Genomic DNA, 13,926 nt, shown 5'->3' on the forward strand with positions numbered 1-13,926 from the left:
CCTCCCCCAAGGCCCTAAGGACCTCTAAGATGCCCCCGGGGTTAAGAAGACTGTTCAGTTGTCCCTGTAAGAAGATGCCTTTAGGATTCATCTTCCCAAGCAAGTAAGTCTTGAATGTAAGAAGATGGGAATGTGTCAGAATGAATCATGTTACAGCTGGTATATTTTCAGGAAGTCAGTAGGACCTTTTGAAATAAACACGCCTGCTGGAAAACGGCCAAGTCGACCGAGGGGGAAAAGTGGTCACTGGAACGGATATGAGTTAGTTGGAATGTTAAAGAAAAACACCATAATCATAGCCATGAGCCTTATCTAATTTACTAAAAAGAACTATCGTACAAAACTACTCTATGCATTTCTTTCTGACTGAAACATTAGCTAAGCAACAATACATTTCTGCTTTTCTAGGCTTTTGAGATAATGTAAAGTTCCTGTAACAAAGGGACTGTCTCAGCAATGTGTGTCCCTAAAGCACATTCCATTTAGAGTCACAGCCTGATAAAGCAGGATGGTTTGTTCTTCTTTCTCTTAATATGAGAAGAAAAAGAATCTGCGGAGGACATACGGTGTATCTAATTTACTAGATTTGAGAACAGATCCCGTGAAGAGTGAGAAAGAAAAGCCCCAGTCATCCCCAGCCAGACCCTGAACCTGAGCATCTAGGTTCAACCTCACCCTCTGACCACTCAGCACCTGAGAACACACAGAAAGGAGATAAAGTCACAGTCACTGAGAGTCTTCAATTGTGAACTATCAGACAACAGAGATGACAAGGTACAGGGACAATCAGTGATTTCTGGGCGCCAAGCCCCATCTGTCTAATCTTATCTACCCTCTGTGACAGAGCTCAGGCCTCACTGTTTGCAAAATCTTTCTGGCATCTGGCATCTGGGATCTTTTGTTCCCCTCGAAGCTACTGAAACGAATGAACTCCTGACATCATAAAGAAAAACCTCTAATTACATCTAAAATTATTTTACCATTTCTTAACTAAAATGGGGCCATCCTTCTCCGAGTAGTTTCCACTTCACTGCAGGGTCACTGCAGAATGTGGGTACTCAGGAGGAGCTCCCAGACCCTGCTCATACAAAGGGTTATGCTGTCTATGCAGTTCTCTGGGACTCATTGGTAGAATCTTTTTTCACACTGGACTACCAACCAGTGTATTTCCTTGTAAAAACAATCCATTCCAAAGAGTAATCTATATGCTTTCTGAGGGTTCATCTCTCTCAAGTGAGTTTGTAACCAATAGGATTCTCAAGACTGATCAATGAACATGTAACCTTCCCTAGAAACCAAGTCCTTCTAGAAAACATGCAATTCATAGCCAATTACTGACAGCCATAAAAGAATTCCTCATAACGAGATGAATGGCAGGCGCCTGCAGGTCCCTTAGAATTCCTGAGATAGGATCTGTAGCGAAGATCTAGTTGTTTCCATGTTGTTTACAACCAAGCTTAGGTTCACTTCTGCAAGGGCTTCTTCCATAATTAAAAAAAAAAATAATGAACTCAAGCATGCACATCAGCACACACCTGTAATCCCAGTAACTTGAAGACTGAAGTAGGAACCATCCTGTGCTTCATATAAAGCAACAAGGTTGTCCAAAACACAAATCTAAGATCTAATGTTACATGGGTAACTAGCCAATATAGCAACTCTTCCTGTATTCCCTAAATTTGGTTTTATAATAACATTAACAGATTGATTGATTAAGCCAAATGACCAAAAAAAAAAAAAAAGGCTGAATTCCCACCACTGCTAGCAAAGAGGCACATTGACAAACTGTACAATCATATCACATTGCTTATTTTATGGGATGAACATTTGTTTCATGAATCTTCTGTAGCTAGAAGGTGGGGGAGGGGTCATGCGTTTGCCTTTTCTTGGGGGCTGGTAACAAAAACTGCTGTGTTCTGTATAAGGCCTGAGTATGCAGTCTTCCTTTGCTCTCCCCTGACTCCCCTTAGCACACACCCACTCCCCAGAAGCCCCCTCAGGGTGAGGCCTATGAACACTCTTTTGGTCTAACATCAAATACTGCTTCTGACAAGACACAAACTTCAGGAAGGAGGGTCAGATTTGACCAAGAAAGTTGAATGCCCCAAACAGTATTCTGCCAGGGGCTCTAATCACAGGGCCAAGACTACAGTCAGTCACAAATACCCATGGGAACTTGCTTCTCAGTTAACAGTCACACTCCATGGAACTTGTTCTCACACCAATCACGTACCATTTTCAGATTGCCACCAAATCTTAAGGCGGTTTGGAGCAAATGTGGTGACCACATTTTCAATGAGATGGCTGTCAGGATTGAGGGTCTCATGATAAGGATCTCGGGAATCACATATGAAGCATTTCTTGTCCTCCTAAAAACACAACATTTTCATGAGTCTATGAAACAATTTCATTAAAAAATCATTAAGTCCACAAAACAAAAAAACAAATGACCAACCACCTCCAAGAAAGGTGAATGAGGAAAAATTATGCAAATGTATGTCATATTTTTCACTTTTAAACTTATTGAATTGTCTGAAATGCTCTGGAAAATTATCTCCTCCTTTCTTGCAAACTTAAGATCAGGAGTAAAATAGGGAGCATTGTTTCCATAAGCTACCAATTTAATCAAACTTAAATTTCTAGGCTTAAATCTTAATCTCAGTAAATAGCTTACTCAGTAGTAAGAAGAGGTATTAAAGAGTTTTTGCTGACATGATGCAAACAGAAAATGGGGGGGGGGAACAAAAACCAATTAAGTTGGCCTGATTTTCCAAAACATACACAAAGCACAGACTATATATGAGGCAAAAGTATCGAATCCTTGGGATACAGACAGCCAGATTCTTAGTTTCTACTTCATCTAAGGTTGGTGGTGAGCAGGGTAACACAAAGCTGCTCAGAGTAAGGGGAAAGGTCCTGAGGAGAAAGGCCTGTGCTGGAATCAACATAAACATAGCTACCCTGGTACCAGATCTCCACTCTTCACAATACATTGTGGTGAACCATAAACAGAATAGTTTAAAGATTCCTTTCCCATATGGAGCTCAGCTCAGTGCCTTTATTTTCCAGAATACAGATTATTTTTACATCTAAAAATTATGTTAAGGCTGAAATATCTACAGGTTAATATATATATATAATATATATATAATATATATATAACAGAATTTGGTCAAAGGTGATATAAAGTCAAGACAGACTATATCTTTACAATTGTATTTATTTAATTAACTTCTTGCCAAAAATGATTTGAAGATGGGGGGGTGGGTGAGGGATAGGAACCCTGGAACAATCAGGGCAGGGATGCAAAGGAATCAGGAACTACAGTTCCCTGCTTTCATTTTATACCCAGTCATTTCAGAAAGAGAGAAGACCTTGAGATCTGTGACAAGCACGCTACAGTGTCACAGCTAATCACACAAACCAGGGAGTTTGGCTCTATTTGCTTTTAAGTGCACTTTTCACTGTGGTCAAAACTGATTTCAGAATGTGGTGATCCATTGACAAAGCACCCTGACCTCTGAAGTAAATGTTAGCAAGACAGCTTAGGTGAAATTGAAATGCTATTATTAGAAAAGCTAACATTAATTGCCTTCATTAACTTGTAGTCAAGGAAACTAGTACTGAAGAACAATTACCAGAACTTAAAAAAAAAAAGTTTAATTATAGCCTCTCTTCTAATCAGGAGGAAGCAGTCTAGACAGCTCTGTACAAACCCAGAAGCAAATGAGTGGAATCCACTTTGGCACATTGTGACTCCACCTCACTAAATGTGCTAAGCAACCCCAGGTAACTGTCCTGATGAACCACAGTCACTCCATAACCTTCTGTTATTGTCAGAAGTCCCATCCCATTCCAGCCTCTGTTTTTATTTTTCCCAGGGGTTGGGGGTTGGGGGTTGGGGGAAAGAATAAGCAAAAAGATTCCGTTTCAAGATATTTTATGACGTTCTTTCTTTTATATTAGTTCTTACATAAGTATGGCTTCTGAAATCTAAACCTGAGTCCACATTTAGAATCATGTACCACCCAGAAATTTCATTTTGGTCTTTCACCATCACGATGCCATGACAACCAGGGCATTTTTCAGTAAGGAAGTGTGTCTGATCCAGACTGGATCACCTCACAAGGCTTCAGTTTGGAACATACTTATACTCAAGTGGAAGATGGAAAACCCAACACCAATGATCAGTACACAAAGATGATGACTGACCCACCTTCAACCACACTTTCAAAAGGGATAAAACAAACAGCATCAGCAAACTACAACATCAAACACGCAGGACCCTACAGGGCACAGAGACTAAGTTCCTCTACAGCCCGGGCTTCCCCTACTGATTGATGATGGTGGTGGCAGGAAATGTTTGGCAGATTCTACTTTGCAAACTGAGACTGGGAAGACTGGGTGAGCTATCAGCCTAAGCCCAAGGCTCCTCTGCTGGCTGAATTCCTATCTGAATTGACAGCAGGATGTGAAGTGTCCTGGCATGCCTCTTTGGTCGGCCAGGAGGAGATTCAGTCCACAGCCAGACCCACCTTACCTGCAAGTGGCTGACAATACAGTAGGGCTCTGGTTTGTGCAGTCCGCATGTGGAGGTCACTGTGAGCTTTTGAGCTCGGCCGATGAGAAGGTCGCCAGTGGCAGGGTAGCAGCTGCCTTCTGCACAGCCATAACTGAACTCTGGTTCCTGAGCACACACTCGGGCACCCCACAGGGCTATCATAGGGAGAAGGAGGAAGAAAGTAAGGGACAAGCCAGAGCAAAAGAAAAACCGGAGGGGCAGAGAGAGAGGACTCAAAAGAAAGGAGAATACATAGAAAAACACAGAAGAGAAAGGAGCGCAGGAGAGACCAGGAAAGTTGGGACAAGTAGAGAAGGACGAGAAAAGAAAACAAGACACGTCATTAGGTTTGACTAGCAATCAACTGAGTGCATCACTTAGGAAATCCACTCGACCCTTTTGTCTATTCTGATCTGCCCCAGCCAAGCAGCCCCTCCGCTAAAGGTGGACGTTGTAAACCGGCCACTTCGACGTGCTTGAGCCAGGGCGCCGTGAGGCTAACCCCGCCACGCGTTGCACCCCTGCTTGTGAGAACTCGAGTGCACATTGCAGTGCCCGCATCCTCGGAGCCAGTGTGCGAGATCTGTGGGCGTGGGGACACAAGAACAATTACTCATGCACGCGCCAGGGTCACCGGTGATCGCGCCCGGCTGAGGCACAGCATTTGCTGTAGTAGCCGATTCCCTGAGCTTAGAGGCGGTTGGTGTCTCTTTAGTTCGGTAGTGACTTCAACGTTTCGTCATTCTAGCAAGGCACCCGGCCCAGCTCTTCAAGGTGCCACCCCGAGACAAACAGCGATAGTTAATTGAAGCCACATGGCTCCCAAGCTCTTTCCAAGACGAAGCCTGTTCTGGGTTCTGACACTTTTGTGCGTAATGGGTTTCTCGAGGATTCTCCACTGCCTGCCCAGCCAAGCCAGGGAGCCAGCCTTCGGCGGTGGAGAAACAACACAAACTGGTGGAGGGTGCAAAGCCCCGGAGTGATTGCCTCGGAAGTCCGCGGGACAGCGATCTCTGTGAGCAGAACCCGGAGATGCGGGTCCGCGGACCTCCGCGTGCGCGTCCTCGACCACCACCCCGGCGAGAGCTGTGGCGATTGATCCCAGGGGCGTCATTTCCAACCAGTCCCTCTCACCCGAATCCCTTCAAAGCAGGAGCAAACCGGTTTGGAGATTTTCTTCCCTAACGCCCGAGCACACCGGCCCTCCCCGCCCCCACAAGTCCTTCTCCTGAGTTACCTAGAACGCCGAAGGCGAACACCTGGAGCAGCCCCATGTCCAGTCCCTGCAGCCGAGGGAACACAGCCGGGGAGGGAGGACGCGGTAGGGAGGCTGCCTGCCTTTTTTTCGTGTCTTCCTTTCTGGAGAGGTAGAGGGGGAGAAAGGCAAATGTTGAGAGAGAGGAGAGGGGTTCGTCCATTTTCTGCAGCTCCCACGGAAGCGGGGTGCTGGGCCCAGGAAAGGGTCAAGTCGTTCAGCTACTTTGTTCTCAACCAGCCGGGCAAGTGCTCTAGCGGCTCCTGGCAGCCCACCGGCCCAAAGAAGGGAATTACAAAGTTTCGTCTTGGGAGGAACCGAGGGAGGCGCCTCTGCTCATGCGCACACAGAGAGCGGGGGTGGGTTGGGGGGGCGGAGGGGCGGGAGGCAGCAAGTAGGCGGTGGGGGGGGGGGCTAAAGGGGTGGGGGCTGAGGTCCGGGTCCCACCTCCCTAGGCGCCTCTTTTGTTTTAAGGCAGCGTCTGCGGTCGCAGTAGGGCTTTGGTGCTTCCAGTTTCCAGCGTGGGCTGGCGGGTCCACTCCTGGGCGCGCTTCCCCAGTGGTGCGCGTTCCGGTGGGATGCGTTGTGGCTGGTTCTAGAAGTAGGTGTGCAGAGCGGTAGGCAAAGGGGGCCGGTGGGACCTACCGCGGACTCCTACATTTACATTTGTAAGAAGTGAGTCACTAAGTGAGCCCAAGGCTAAGAACTCTGGCACCTAACGTTGGGAGGACTGTGAGTTGGGTTAAGCCATTAGAAAGAGGGTCTGCCTGCCTGGTTATTAGGAACTTGAACTCCCATGAGCATCGTTACCCGATATCTCAGGGTGAAACAGCTAGAGCTTTGCGTGGGTGCTACATGTGTGGTGTCTTCATAGTTCATAGGAAGGACACCATTAGCTGTTCTTTTTTTTTTGTTTTTTTGTTTTTTTTTTTTTTGCGTACGAATTTATTCAGGACATACCTACAATCTCTGCTACCCAGGGAGTCCTGGCTCTGAATTGTCTGTTTGTTCAAATATACACAAGGTTAATAGCCCGCATCTTACCTGAACCCAGGTAAGTTCTTGATTTCCTTTTCCCACCTCAGGGTAGAAAGGTTGATACAGTCAGGAAGCTGGAGGTTTTTGATGAGACGCCCTTCTCTCATACTACAAAACAGAATCCTGCTAATAACTTCACCGTTTTGGAAGAGGCGAGTTGCCAGGAGGGCTCTCAGGAAACGTCTCATAGCACTGTACAGTTAAGTGGAGGGTAAACAGAAGGTTCGCATTACTGAGGATTTGAAAGGGAAAAGATTGGGGAAGAGATTCTCCAAATTTTCCTACGATCTCAATTCAGTTGCCTTAAAATTGTCTTTAGCCCTGGATAAATGTTCCTGGAATGAGGGGGCAGAAGTCAGTTGTTAGGCCGGTCAGACTTGATTGTTTTCCAGCCTTCTCAAGAAGGGATCAGTGGCTGATTGGTCAGTTTTTAGCTTAGCTGCAATTGGATTGGGCCTGGGGAAGTTTATAATCATTAGACCACAGAATAAGCTGTTTTTCAAGTTTTGAAATGTGCATTAATTATTCACCAAATTAGCACTTACCCGACTGCAGTTTCTCTAACCTCTCCAAAGCTTGAGATCCTTTAGGGCTGGCTGCACACACAGCCTGCAGGGCTCTGAGAGTGTACCATACTATTGAAAGGAGATCTATAGACATTAACAGAAAAGTAGTGCAAACCTCGTTTCTCCTTGATCAACTTACAGGGCTCTGGACCACAGTTTTATATTAGCTTTTCATCTGCCCCAGTTACAACTGCCATCCCATTCGGCTCCTCTTCTCTGAGCCTGGTCTTTCCTGCAGTAGCAGACAAGTCCTCTTGGTTACCTGCCCCTGGTTAGTGTGCAAAGGATTTGCAAAGGATTAGTCCCGCCTTCAGCACTCTTCAAAAGACTGGTCTCTTGACCACCTCACTTGCCAGAGTCAATTTAACACTCTTTTTTTTAAGGGAGTTGTGTTTGCGCGTAGTGCATGTACAGCATGGGGGTCAGCTGTTGAAGTCTGGAGTGTCTGTCTCCGTTGTGTTTCATGTTTATTGAGACAGTCTCTCATTAAGTCTGAAGATCACTGATCCCAGCTCTAGGACACAATTCTGAATGTTTCTTACTGAATTTGACACTTTTCCATTTCTCTTGTCCATCTCTGATCCCTTAACCATCAATGTTCCTAAAGGTTGTCTCTTCATCATTTCTTTCCTCCACACACGTTCAACCATATCCAGGGACTCCACCTCATCCCTCTCTTTCTGAATTTATATCTGTCCCCAGTATCTGGCTCAGAATTTGCACCTATTTTCTAACAAGCCACATAGTCGTTCCACTTTACTGGCAAATAGAAATATAAGTGCAAAACTGAGCTCATCTCTCCACCCACCCTTAGAGAACAAAATATTTCTCATTTGGATCATCTGTGCTATGGTTCGCCCCTTACCTACAGACAGAAGCCCAGGCATAGCCCTGGCATGACCAGGAGGGCACCGACTTGTAATTCCTTTATTACAAATAATGACAGCGACAGCAGAGCACAGGGCTCTCTTGAATGTAACTGTATAAATCACATGTTAACGAAGTCAGCCCAGCTTGTAAATCATGAATACCTCTACTTCACTCACCCTCTCCTTTAACCCAATTGTGAGGTCCCGCTATGATTTTCTAACTATTAGCTGCCATGTCCCCCTTGGAGTCAGCTCCTCCCAGTACTCACAGGAGTCTTCAGAGGTACAACCGTGCTCATATTATTCTCTTCTTCAAAAGCTTCAGAGCATATCTTTATGACTCTCTATTCGTGGGACCTCTGTAGGGACTTTGTTGCATTTCCACATAGCTTTTTACACACCCGTTCCCTCTTCCAGCACTATGTCTGATGCAGCATATGTGGCACAATGCTGTGACTATGTGCTTATGTGCTTATCTCTCCCAGGAGACAATGAGGCAAGGACAAGTAAAACAGCCCCCAGCACATACACTGTCTAGCATACCAACAGGCCCATCACAGATGCTCACTATACAGGTTTTTTTTTTTTAATCAAAATGAAGAATGGTCAGTTTTTAAAACAGATTTGGAATGGCAGGTGGGATTGCAAATTGTTGGCTATTTGTGTCCAAGAATATGGGACAGTTATCTCCTGGAGTCATTTATTATTTCCACTTGAAAAACTTCCACCAAGAATCATTTTCAAGGTCATCTTCATCTCACAGTGTTTAAATGCCAAGTATGTGTGTCATTTTACATTCTGATTAACAGTAAGGCATCAAGGACTTTGCATTCAAGACTTTGATCTTTAGATCAGAAAACCTAACTATTTACATAAGCTTGTTCTCCAAAAATAATTAGATTTTTTTTTTTTACTGCTTTTAAAATTAGATTGGAGTGTATTTCTGAGTTTCAGAATTGATGTCTCTTTCTCTCACACACACAAAAGTTCTTAGGTCTTTGGTGTCTGCTTTGAGAAAAAATATGATCACACTTCTTTGGTTTAGGAGAAAAATAAGCTACACTGCCTGACTTAGTTAATTTCAGGAATACAGAATTTACTTAGTTAATTTCATTTATAAACCAATTCTTCTTGCATATTGTAGTTCTTACAAGTTTCTTGGTTTCTAAACATATTACAGGTTTGGGAGGCAACAGTCAGACGTCACAGATACCTTTGTGCATACCCCTTCTTTGTATACCCCTTGAAGTGTTTTGAATGAGAATGTCTTCCATAGGCTTAAGTATTTGGATATTTGGTCCCCAGTTGATAGCAGTGTTTGGACAGGTTTAGGAAGTATGGTCTTGCTGAAGGTAGAGATTTCATAGCCCATTTCCAGTTCCCTCTCTCTTCTTTCTGATTGGCTATGAAGGTGTGATCTCTCAGCTTCCTGCTCCTAACGCATTGCCTGTGTTTGTTACATACTTTTGCATCATGACAGACTCCTATTCCTCTGGTATCCTAAGCCAAAATAAACCCTTTCTTCTGTGGGTTGCCTTGGTAATGGTGTTTTATCACAGCAACAGAACAGTGACTACTATGTCCCCGTTATACCATGCAGATCATTACTCCACAGTTTTTACAGAATGGCCTTGTCTCTAGGAACTCTTTGAAGGCAGAGTCTGTATTTTGTTCAATGTTGTATTTCCATAGGGAAGGGTTTCTAGTATATTATAGATATTGAATATCATTTGTTGGATGAATAAATAAATTGAATAGCCTTTCTTTCACTGCTTAGAGATCACGCAGGGACATTACTGTCATCCTCCAACATACAGAAAGTGCAGACAGGAGTCATTGACATGCAGCACCTCAAACTTTATAATAGAAGTTGTCATGTGTGCTTGTGTTTTTTAAGATAAAGTCTCTCTTCCTCTGGAAACTTCCCTTGGATTGCCCTGAGAAGCTAGTCCTCTTCATTTCGGCCCAAATGTTCCGAGAGTGTTTAGTCATTACCCTCTACATTCTTCCAGAGATTGGTTCAGGGATGGTTGTGAAACTCACATTTTCCGGGTACAGTAACGTTGAGATTTTGTTTGTGTGAATTCCTAGGAAGAAATTCTCTCTTAGTTCCCACAACTTAGAGTTTTATAGCTGTCAGCCTGCAATGATGAAAACTGCTTGAGCTTAGTGAACAATGAAGACAGCAAAAGGTATATCTTCTTTTTTAAAATAAAAATTTATATAACTTTTATATGCATTGGTGTTTGACCTGCATGTATATCTGTGTGAGGGTATTAGATCCTCTGGAACTAAGGTTACAGACAGATGTGAGCTGCCATGTGGATGTTGTAATTGAACCTGGGTCCTCTGGAAAAGTAGTCAATTCTCTTAACTGCTGAGTCACCTCAAATCCCAGAAGGTATAGCTTAAGGACTACCTTGAGGTGTCTTAATACAGCTGTACCTGAAGTCAGATCCTTCCTTCAACTGGTTAGTATTTTTGGATGTGTAGCATGAGTGTGGAATAAATTTGGCCTTAACTTAGGATTTAGGCAGCTTTCTTTTACTGCAACAAAGCACAGTTTATACTGTCTGAAGCTGTCAAGCCTTTATTAACACGTCCTTCCAAATGGCTATCCATCCACAGAGCATTACAAAAGAGGTTTCTCAATTGAGAGCACCCAGGTTTGTAATAGAATGCTTTAAGACAGTCACTGAAGTAGGCATTTAGATATTATCAAAGCTTTTTAGGCTTTCGCAAGTCTGCACATCCCATTGCATTTCACTTTCCATGAAGATGACAAGATCCAGTTGGGAGTAACTTTATTTTTTTCTTTTCTTCTTTTCTTTTCTGATTTATTGGTGCATCTGTGTGAGTGAATGTGTGTTGTGGGAGGATCTTTCTGTACCCTGAGAGTATTAATATATTTCTCTTATTGGTTATTAATAAAAGTTGTTTGACCAAAAGGTAGGCAGGATAAAGTTAGGCAGAATGATCTAACTGAGAACTCAGATGAGGAGGGGCAGAGTCAATAGAGCCTCGAGCAGCCACCCAAGGAACAAGATATCAACAGACTGGTAAAAGCCACAGTCATGGCTTTTACTGGGTTAATTTTTATTATTATTATTATTATTATTATTATTATTATTATTATTATTGACAGGGTTTCTCTGTAGCTTTGGAGTCTGTCTTGAAACTTTCTCTGTAGACCAGGCTGGCCTCGAACTCACAGAGATCCACCTGTCTCTGCCTGTTGAGTGCTGGGATTAAACGCATGCATCTTCACTGCCTAGTGAAATGAATTAATTTAAATGTAAGAGATAGTAATAAGCCTGAACTATAGGTCAAAAGTTTGTAATTAATATAAGTTTCTATGTGGATAATCTTTCTGTATACTGTGAGTATTTAGTCCTCTCACTGGTTAATAATAAAAGTTGTTTGATAGCCAGGCATGATAAGGTTAGGCAAAACAATCAAGCTGAAAACTCAGATGAGGAGGGGTGGAGTTGAGAAAGATGCTAGCCAGCCCCTGAACAAGCAGGACATATAGAAAATGAGATAAGAAACTTTGAGCCACATGGCAAAATATAGAAATATGAGTTAATTTAAGTGTAAGAGTAAGCTAGCAATAAGCCTGAGCTATTATTTGAGTATTAACAATTAATATAAGCCTCTGAGTGATTATTTGGAAGGGGCTATGAGAGGAGGCAATACATAGTAACCTCTGTTACAGATGTACTTGTGTGTGTGCTAGTGCTCATGTAGACTTTACTTTGTAGAAATTAGAAGAGGATGCTTGTGTCCTGTCACTCTCCACCTGTTAATTTGAGGCAAGCTCTCTCTCTGAACTCAGAGTTGATGTTTTCTTGCTAGGCAGGGAATTATCAGGCCCTAGGAATCCCCCTGTTTGGCCCTGAGCAGAGCTGAAGTGACAGGGGTGGGCTGGAGTTGGTCCTCTTGATTGCACAGTAAGTGGAGACATCTCTCCAACCCACTTTCACTTCTTCTGTCTGTGATAGTGAATACCACCATCTTTCCCCACCCCTAAAGTTCTAGTCTTAATGTTTGGCAAGAATACAACAGAAACCGTATAAATGGGGCAAGTTTCTTCAGTTCACTGTTTACTGTTTGTTTATGGATTTGGGCACCTGGTAGCTAAGTTGATTCTTTAAAAACAAGTCATAGAGACTGATGCTTGAAGTGGGGCTAGATAGCTTTTTTAAAGGAAAATTTAAAAAGTAGATTCATAAGGATTAACATAAATAGAGCCCACTAAACACTTAAGATATGACTACAGCCATCAACCCCAGCTTCATGTTCTTTGAATTCTATCTTTGCTTTTATTTACAAGTGACTCACTGTGTTTACTGAAAAACACCCTTAGAAGAATGAACAAGCAGCTGAGTATTAGCTCTGTGGTGAATGCTAAGTTTTACAGAGAAAAGCAACTTAAAATGAGTTTAGTGGCTTCTCTAAAAAAAAAAAAATAAAAAATAAAGAAAAATTAAAAAAACCTAAATTTTTATTTTTAAAGGTAGATTCCAAAAGTTTAATTTGGGTTGATGGGATCACCCTTTTCCAGCTCTGTAAGATGCTGGGAAACCCATAAAAGCCAGAGGAGAAGGTGCCAACTGTCCTTATTCCCATAGCTACAGTTTTACTTTTACTTTTTTACTTTTTTTTTTTAAATCCAGACTCTATCATTATTTGAAAGGTCAAAGCCAGGTTTTCTGTGAGCACCTGAATTCTCCCATCACTCCCCACAGCTCCAAGTGCACAGGGTGAGTCTTAAGGAATACAAACAGACTTTAAAAAGAAAAACAAAAACCTTTGGTTTAGACTAGTTGGGTTCAGGGCATGCCTTTGTACCAGAGACTAAAAGTGACAGGTTTGTAGATTAGACTGCCATAGAGTTCTGGGTTGTTAATTATTACCTGGGGCCATTCAGGAACTGGATTTCATTAGCAGGCTGAACACTCTGCTGACTATTTGTGGCTTATAGCAGAACAGAATCTAATTCCCAGTGCAGTACTTGTTCCCTGGAAAAACAAGATCTCTGCCCGGAGTGTGCTTCTGAAATGATGGCAATGTTAGTAGAAGCCATGTCCTTTCTCAGGCAGTAACAGTCCTGTCCCACCTCCGCCATAATGCCTTTGGCCTTCTAGGTGAGTTAAGGCTCTAACCCCAGTTCACTTGAAAGAAAGGGCTCTTGCTCTGGAAAGAGCATTTATTTCATTACAGATGCCCTACTGGTTCCTGCTAAGACTGCTAATCAGATCGAGGTGGGAGGCCAGTCCACTCAGAGCCCAGTGGCCCATTTTTATCTCATGAGAAAACAGTTACACCTATGTGTCACTCCAGAATTAGGTGCTGCATAAATATTGGCCTCTTCTAACCCAGGATGATCGAGGAGATGTTGGTTCTTTTCACCTTAGTTAACAAAATGCCTCCACTCCAGTGAGGGTCTACGACTCCATGATTCTAACTAGTCCTGTTTCGATATCACGAAGTAGGATGCCTAATAAGTGTGATGCCCAATAGTAGGTTTCTCTGCTGACTCAGTAAGCCAGATCAAGCCTAATTAAAAAGTAAGAGGCCAGTTATATTCGGGGCAAAGCAGCTCTCAGGTAACTCCTCCAGCCCCCAGAGATGGAG

The 13,926-nt window shown here is 43.1% G+C and overlaps 1 protein-coding gene across 1 annotated transcript in view; it reads right to left on the reverse strand.

Moving 5' to 3' along the window:
• Lamb1 (laminin subunit beta 1) overlaps positions 1-6,142 on the reverse strand; it is a 66,282-nt gene extending 60,140 nt beyond the window's left edge. Inside the window, exons 1-3 of the mRNA XM_048415625.3 lie at positions 5,799-6,142; positions 4,541-4,716; positions 2,234-2,369 (exon numbers count right to left, since the gene is read on the reverse strand). Of these exons, the coding sequence (XP_048271582.3) occupies positions 2,234-2,369; positions 4,541-4,716; positions 5,799-5,979 (493 nt within the window). The 5' untranslated portion in view covers positions 5,980-6,142. The remainder of the gene's footprint in view (positions 1-2,233; positions 2,370-4,540; positions 4,717-5,798) is intronic.
• Between the last annotated feature and the right edge of the window lie 7,784 nt (positions 6,143-13,926).

The sequence above is a fragment of the Myodes glareolus genome, chromosome 11 (assembly GCF_982192425.1).
Source record: "Myodes glareolus chromosome 11, mMyoGla1.1, whole genome shotgun sequence".
NCBI classification, from domain to species: domain Eukaryota; kingdom Metazoa; phylum Chordata; class Mammalia; order Rodentia; family Cricetidae; genus Myodes; species Myodes glareolus.